Source organism: Gallus gallus, chromosome 3 (assembly GCF_016699485.2).
Source record: "Gallus gallus isolate bGalGal1 chromosome 3, bGalGal1.mat.broiler.GRCg7b, whole genome shotgun sequence".
Classification (NCBI taxonomy): domain Eukaryota; kingdom Metazoa; phylum Chordata; class Aves; order Galliformes; family Phasianidae; genus Gallus; species Gallus gallus.
In genome coordinates, this window is record NC_052534.1 from 65,963,664 (window position 1) to 65,972,144 (window position 8,481).

Sequence of the window (8,481 nt, forward strand, 5' to 3'; positions counted from 1 at the left end):
AAGTTGAAAATGAAGCTTTCCAGCGTGCATTGCTCCTTCAAAGGAAACTATCTAAACTGCACTACATGCAGGTATTAATAAAAAGCAGCCAAGTAAAACATTAGTTTATATAAATAAGGCAGAATAGACAGCACAGCTTCATGGGCATAACTTATGCTACAAAACAGCAATACAAATCACGTCACCACACTGTAAAGCATCATTTGCAATATGAAACTCTACCTTTCTTCTCCACATCACAAAATGCTATAGAAGAATTGAACAACGTTAAAGAAGGAACAGTAACTAATTGTACAAAAAAATGTATTCTATGTAGAACAAACCTAGAAAGAGTTGAAAGGTTTATCCAAGAAAAAGACATTGGGAGACCTATGTGAAAATACACACACCAGACCTAAATAACTTCATCTAAAAGTAAGCTGTCAGGTCACAGACCAGCAAACCATTTAGATAAGTTGTGCTCAAAATTAAGATGAAAAAGAAATTCTGCTGCTACTTAGATATCAAATCAAAATGGATTCTTTGTCCAGATTTATCTAGCCACACACTGCTGCTTCTTACTTGGATTGGAAGTCAGAGTGCTCAATGCAAACATTTTACCTACTTAAGGATAACTGCTGCTTAGGGATAACACTGAGAAAAAATGGTTAGTCTTAACACTGCCATTTCTCTTACAATTTAAAAAAAAAGAAATTTTCAATTTCAGTTTACAGAGATTTTTAAACATGAGGTTAAGATAGCTTAGAAGTCCATTATTTATTTCAGTGCACGTAACTAGATTAACATAGCTGCAGGAAAGATTGTACAGTACGCAATCTTTTCAGAAAGACTTAATGTGCAGAGTTGTTATAGTAGTTGGTCACCTTCAGACTTTTATCCATGAAATTAAATTCCTACTTCTAAAGGTGACAGAATCATAGAATGGTTTGGGTTGGAAGAGGCCTTTAAGATCATGTAGTTCCAACCCCGCTGATATAGGCAGGGACACCTCCCACTAGACCAGGATCACAAAAATAAAAGGACCTCCGCTGGTTAAAGTCCTAAATTAGCTACTAACTCACAACTACATGAAAAACTCCACTGGAAATGGACACAAACATCTGCAAGCAAAAACCTTACGCTATACAGTATGATGTATTATAATTAGGAGGTGTAAACGCACATCTTTGTCAATAAATAAACTAAATAAGCTGCTCTGATATCCACATATTCTATTTGTTGCCCTGAGCCAATGAAGAGTTGTCTGCAGATCACTTTACTTTTATTGGTCAGACCATCCTCAAGCATCCCACACTCCGAATTTCTAAATTGAAACCTTGTTTTGACATTAACTTCTAAGACAACAAGGAAAAAGTAAGGGCCTACGGGAGATCATCAAGATACGCCTTTCCATTGCCATTGCGCTTTTCCACCCAACTTGTTTCTCAAGCACAATGAGCAATGTATGGGCTGGTTTCCTGAGACTGAAGTTTTACACTTAGCATTAGAAACACTTTTCTGTAGTTGTGCATTTATTAGCTTTGGAACTAAAAAAAAATGAAATCAATGGTGCATTATAAAAGTTCCTGGTCTCCTAGCCTATAAGCAATATAATTAATAATGTACACAAATTATGTTCAAAGATTTTGATCAAAATAAGAGTTGGAATCAGATGGCCCCCCAAGTTTGCGGGCTCTATAACACACAAGAGGAGTTCTTCCACCAACATCCATTCCAAATCCAGCAACACTGTTAGTTGTAGTTGCTCATCTCACTTAGCCAGTGTCCATTCTGCACCCTAAAGATAGGCCGGCTGCCCCACCCGCAGATTTGGTTCCTCTGACTCCTTATCTACCAGGCAGCACAGCTTCTTGGCTACACTCTCCTCCCTTCTGCCTTCTCCTGTTTTGCCTTTCAGATACAAATACGTGTTAAAGCAATAACAAACATACACCATGCACTACAGTCTAGTTTTCCTTGCAGAGAGGAATTGACATGAAGCAATATACAACCACTGACTGACCTCACACAAAAACTTAAGTAACGCCTATGCTTCTGGCATCATCTGAGTAAATTTGTAATAAGAAGAAACGTTTAATCCTGCAGTACTATGGTTAAACTAACAGATTCCACAAACACCTGGGTCCCAGGAGAGATTATCTGGAACATTCATGCCTCCCAAAAATCAGCTTTTCAGATTATAAAGTCTTTCCTCCCCCCCCCCCCCCCCCCGAATAATTAGAATATTAAGCTTTATATACCAAAGAAAAAAAACACAGCAAGAAAATTTTCACTGTTCTCAGATTATTAAATGTGACTCCTGAGTTCACCTGCTACTGCCAGTCTTAAGTTGCAATTAGTTTGAGCAAGAGACTAACCAGATTAAGTGCCGTGATCAATACTACAGGACTAGGGTTTTCTCTAACACTAAAGTCACACTGACATTATCCATTAGTCATCCTTTTTCCTCCCTACAGCATGTCAGCTAATCCATCAGTGTTCAGTAAGAACTACACTAAACGTATTCTCCGTTTCTGATCATAGCTCACTTTTATGGCAAGCTTAATACCGCATCATGATTTCAGTTCAGTTTGAGTCTGCTCCTATTTCAGACAAGATCACAAACAGCAGACAATGACATTCAACATTAAGGAACAAAAAGCCCTGTTTGACAGCTGCAGCTCAGTCCTTCAGGAGATTTAGAGTGCTTTCAGATATTAGAAGAAAGGGCACCCTTTTAGCTGCAGTTCTGCTGTTTAAAGGAGACACTTCTGCATTTGCAGCCCCTCTGTCACATGCACGTAGGTCATCTAGTCAAGGCAGCTGTTCAGTGCTATTTCCCCTGAACCTAAAGCCACCTGGATTAAAAAAGCACAACAGCAACAAAAAAAAGAGTACCTTCAGCATTACCCAATCCATAGCACATCTGATCACATATAAACATCAGCTGTAACTTTTATTTTTTAAAATAAAATGAAGAAAGAATTGACACAGGACGTGGTGACTGCATCCCCCGTGGCTCAGAACTTATCCTCCTTTACGAAGCAGGCTGCAAAACAACCAAACTATACAGCCAGGTCCATTTTTTTTTCCTCCCTCGCCAATTTTCTGAAGCTGAGCAAAGTTTCAAAAGCATGGGTGGAGCACACTCCCAATCTCATCTCACTTTAAGACCAGTGGTGCAATTAGTCATCTGAAAGTAGATTATTCCGAATCTCCTCTTACTGACTATTTTGACTACTATACCATTATCTAAACAGTCCCATTTTTAAACAGAAGGACCTTATCCGGGGTTACTGGAGAACCAGACGCTCAGAAAAAAAAAAACAACTATATCTCTGTTCCACAGAGTAGCAGACACCTGTGTGATTCCTCACTTCTGACTTCAGTGGCTTTCAGCCCATCCTGCAAGTGTTCCCAGCACCTCCTCTGCACAACCCTGCTCGCTCCTCATGCAGGCTGAGCAGCTCAGGCATCTGGCTCTGGGTATTTGTTTCCCTTCTCTGAAATACATCTGGACGTTGGGCATCAAGTGCCTCAGCAGCACTTCATACTTCCAGCTGAAGGCCTTCAGAGCTCCATACCTTACCCATGACAGCAAAGTTTAAACACTACAGTGCCACACTTACCGCTCCACAATAGCATTCTCACTCAGTTCAGTCAGAACACGCCTCAGAAACACTGTTACTGAGGTGGCTATTTGGGGGTGAATTAGCTTTGTTTTTCCTCTCACTTCTCAACATTAGGCCCAGCTGATCTCAACACTGAAGACGACAGTTATCAAAGCACATTTAAGAACTCTCTGTGCTGCAGAAGTTTCCTGGAAGGCTTACCCTTCTGCAGGGCTATGTAACGGCCGTACTTTTTAAACAAGAAACAGAACATTAATAACGTTTGTTATTTTAGCTTTTTTAAAAAAAAATATTTTAAGTTACGGTCTAAATAAGCCAACTTCATCGTTATTTGCCATTAAAGCTGTTATAATTATCCACTCGCTATAACTGGAGAGCCAAATCTTGCCTGTCCTCAGCTCGCACAAAGTACAAAACACTCTCCAAGAAGAGCACGTGTGCAAAACAGAGTTACCTTTGACTTCACGCATACACGTGCGGCTAGAAAGACTAAGATCGGTACCGGCAGAGGGGAAATCTGAGCGTGCTGCTATTAAGCTTCCGAGCTTCCTAAGCACCATTAGCGGGTGAGCTGGGAGCGGAGGTCACGAAGCCGCGCATCCAGGCGCTGCACGGGGCAGCTGTTGACACACACAGAGCGCGGTGCGTTTCGAGCAGCGCCGAGCCAATCGCTCAGACCAACCGTTACGCTCAAAGGGCGGAGGAAAAAAAACTTCCTGGGACCACGATCACGCCTGTATTTCCCCACAACACGCGGTGCCAGACTGCTAAAAATACCGCCGCGGAGCGCACCTGCTCCTCTCCCGCAGCTCCGCCTCGGGTGCCAAGAGCCGAGCCCCGGCCCCGCTCCCGCAGCCCCGGGGCACCCCGCCTCGGCCGGGGGCGGCCCCGCAGCCCCTCACCTGTTTTGAAGGCCATCTGCTTGTCCTGCCCGCCGCCGAAGAGCTGCAGCATGGAGACGAAGAGGACCCCGCACGAGTTCTGGATGCCGAAGACGGCGCCGTTGCACCACATGGCGGCCAGCATCACCACCCAGCCCCAGCCGCCCTCGGGGGGCTCGGCCGCATCGCCTCCGGGGCCGCCCTCGGCCGCCGCCCGCGGTACGGGCGCGCTGTCGTCCCCCGCGCACCGCTCTCCGCCGTTCTCCCGCCGCGTTTCCATCGGAGGGTTGGAGGCGGCCGCGGGACCCCCGTCGTCCTGCGGCGGCAGCTGCTCGCTCGCTGGCGCCATCCTCAGCCGCGCCGTGCCGCTCCGCTCCTTCCTCCCGGCAGCCCCCCGCCCGCCTCAGCCGCTGCCCGCGGGAGCTGCGCGCATACCCGTAGCCCTTCTGCGTTCGCGTGCGCGCCCTCCCCGCGCGCGTGCACACCCCTTCCTCCTCAGCGCTGCCCTTCCCGCCCCGCGGCCGCCGCTTTATTTTAAAAGGGGGGCTCCCGCGGGGGCGTCAGCGGCGCGAGGCGGCATCCCCCGCTCCGATTGGCTGAGGGCGGGGAGCGTGGCCTCTCTTCCCTTGTGTCCCCCCCCCCTCCCCGCCCCTCTAGCGCAGGGGGTGGGGCGGTGGCGCGGCGTGTCAGCGGCGGCGACAGGCGCTCGTGCCGCCGCCCCTCGGGAGGGGGACGCGAGGCCGCCGCCGCGTGAGGAAGAGCGGCTCTCGCACGGCCCCGCCGCTGTGGAACGTGTGGGGACGGAGCGGGACGGGGAGTAAACAAGCCTCTGGCCGCGCTCCCGAGCTTGGCCGGCTCCCCGCGGGAACGGGCAGTTCCACCCGGCGGTGTCCCGCCGCCCTTACGCTTCCCGTGCGCTGAGGGGAAAGTAATAGTCCCACCTTTGCCGTTTCTTCTGTTTTGGCTGTCAGCCTCCTACTCCCTCCTACCAACCCGTGGCCACAGGGGAAACAAACCTCGTTCCAAAATACGGCTCGGGTTCACAGACCGTGCCTTGTATTGCACAAATTCCTCGGCCACTCTCCGCGTGGAAAGCAGGAGCTAAAGAAAGCAAGCCACATGATGATGTAATGAAAGCCCAAGTCATAGCACACGCCAAATAGGTGTCTTCTTTACGAATGATTGGCTCTTGGAATTAACTGGCCTTTGGATTCTTAAGTCTGTGTGCTTTGTGTCCTCCAAATGGTTTTAAAAGAAGCTAATTTAGAAATAGTTAAAAATGCAGTTATGATCCTAATGATGGACGTCTTATAGAAGCACAGATCTTGCTGCATGCTCCCTTTGTTGCCCAGAGAAGCTGTGGTGCCCCATCCCTGGAGGTGCTCGAGGCCAGGTTGGATGGGGCCCTGGGCAGCTGAGGTGGGGGTGGCAGCCCTGCCCACAGCAGGGAAGTTGGAACTGTATGATCTTTAAAGTCCCTTCCAACCCAAGGCACTCTGTGACCCTACGGTTTATCTCTTTGACCGTGCACACCCAGGTCGAGCACAAAGAAATGGTACACACACGTACAACGGCAGAAGAATACAGAAAAACTAAAAGCCCATAACAAAACTTAGTGCAGCTGTGTAAAATGCATAAGAATTGTCAAAGCAAAGAGAACTTATGGGCAGCTGGCAAAAAATACCCAGGGATCAAGTTTTATTCTCCATGAAAAGCCCCAAAGACATCCTAAACAATTTAAGAAGCAGAAGTTAACACCCAACATCCTCCAGTGCCTCTGTCCCAAGGCTGTTCTCCAAATCTTGCTGAGCTTTCTTACAGTAAGTCTGGCTTCACCCAGCACCAGGTAAGTGTTTGAATAGTTCAGATAGAGCAAACCCTTTTTGGAACCAGATTCGATCTTCAGTACGTTTGCCAACAATGATTAACCTAATTAAACTTTTCGGTTGCATAAAATAAACAAGGGCAAAATCCAAGACTGAGTCTTAGTGTGGCTGATCAGACAGGTCATGGTTCTACAAGCACTTATGTATATTCCTGTTACTTGGACTCCTCAGATTCCTTCAACCCTGTTTGTGAATGGGGGGCTGTGACCTCTATGATATATGGTCAAATTTCTTTGTAGCAAAAACTGCATTTTTTTTTTCTTTCTTGGATGGTACTCAGCAAAGCATAAGACTAATTCCTTCTCCCTGTGTTTTTCAATATAGTACTTATGTCTTACAGTTTCATTTCCCTGTTTTCCCATAAACACTGTCAATTACTCCCCCAACTTTTTAAAAATAAAGGATGTGATTTTTTTTAAAACCATTGTGAACATATTATGTGCAACTTCTGCTTCAGGACATTTTCATAATGGATTCTATTTTACAGTTCTTAAGTGTTGTTTTTCCCTGGGTTAGTATGAAGTGACTGTTTTCCCTTTCTCCTCACATTGTTGGGAATGGAGACTCACAAAATCTGACTCTCCAACACATATGATTTTTATAAATCTGATGGATATAGTTAATTTGCATGTTCCTTCAGTATTCTCTATCTTACTGAGCTATTAATATTAAGTCAGGAAAACATGGTTTATGTTATCAAAAATTAGGGCAGGTGGGGCTTTCCTTTATGGGCTCTTACTAGAAGTCTTTAGTAGACATCTAGGGAAATTTAATACCACCTTCTCTTTGGTACACTGTGCTCCTGTCAAAAACTAAGTCTCTTCCCTTTTGAGAAAGGTCTCTTGAGATCCCAGCTATTTCCCTCATAGTTCCCAAGAACAATAAAGAGTCACTCTTCCGAGTTAGATAATTTTCAATCTCCACCTTCCATAGAAAATGTGCCTTGCAAACAGAACATGGCCAAGTTTAACCACAGTTTGATTTCTAAACATTTTTATCCCAAATAATTCACAATAAAAGCATTGGTCTTCAAATATTTCAATCAAAGGGTTGTGGGGTTTTTGTTGCTTGTTTGTTTGTTTGTTTAAGAAAAAGGCTAGTTGAAAGAAAAAATATATACCAGGTATTACAGATAATATATATCTGACATTAAGGATATACCTGAAAGTAAGGCCACCTTTGTGGCTCTTTGTGTCGTGCATCACAAGAAAAATGGTTACTCGTGAGCAAGAAAAACAGTAATAGAAGTAACAGTAAAACAGAGACAAAAGTGAAAAAATATCAGCGGAGACTGAATCAGCTGAGAAATAATGATTTCAGACTAAGATGTGAGAAGCATCTTGGTTTTGTCTAAGATTTGTTCTTGTTGATTGTCATTCATTTGCTGTGGTGGTTCTCAGGTTATGCCTGATTTTGAATCAGTATAGCAAATGCCCACTCCAGATAGGAATTTACCCTGTCCTTTGTGGACTATCAATAGTGCCTTCTGCAACTCTACCTAAAACTCCAGCCAACAACCTGGTAACTATTCACTCCCTGTATCACAGACTATTGAAAATAGACCAGTTCTTCAGTAGCTCTCACATGTAGTATTCCCTTCTAGCGTAAGACAAGTTTCAATTACCAAATACTTAAAAAGATCACACTATTGCCTATATAATTCAAGTGTGCTGATAATGACATGTCAAGATGGCTTTTTCCATAAATCATTTTATCTGTAGAAAATTTCAGACGTATATAGTATTCTGCAAAGGCAAAGAGGGTAGAATGCCAAGTCTGAAGAGTACGTATTCAGAGAGTTTTATTTTTTATTCTTCTGTTGAGTAGTTTAGAATTTGTACTGCACTCAATGGAAAGTGTATGCCTACACATTCAGAAAAAAAAAAAAGGCCTTTAGTAAAATGCTTATCGTGCCCATCAAAAATGCTCGACCTTTATCACAAATCTTCAACAAGAGAAACAACAGATGCAAAATCAAGAAATGCTGGCACTTTATGGAGAGGATAATGCAGAATTCTGCGGCCACTTAGAGTAATGCATACGCTTAATCGTTAAGCCTTTCAGTTGTTTAATTTTCAGCCAGTATTTATAATGCGCCTATTC

The 8,481-nt window shown here is 44.6% G+C and overlaps 1 protein-coding gene across 3 annotated transcripts in view; it reads right to left on the reverse strand.

The window, feature by feature from the left end:
• The window catches only part of SLC16A10 (solute carrier family 16 member 10), a 66,333-nt gene extending 61,329 nt beyond the window's left edge, over nt 1-5,004 (reverse strand). For 2 of the 3 annotated variants that reach the window (XM_040697151.2, NM_001321736.2), the window contains exon 1: nt 4,514-5,004. In XM_040697151.2, the coding sequence (XP_040553085.1) occupies nt 4,514-4,841 (328 nt within the window). In that variant the 5' untranslated portion in view covers nt 4,842-5,004. Of the gene's footprint in view, nt 1-4,065; nt 4,270-4,513 lie in introns of those variants that run through there. The other variant, XM_025148740.3, reaches the window with a different exon arrangement.
• Between the last annotated feature and the right edge of the window lie 3,477 nt (nt 5,005-8,481).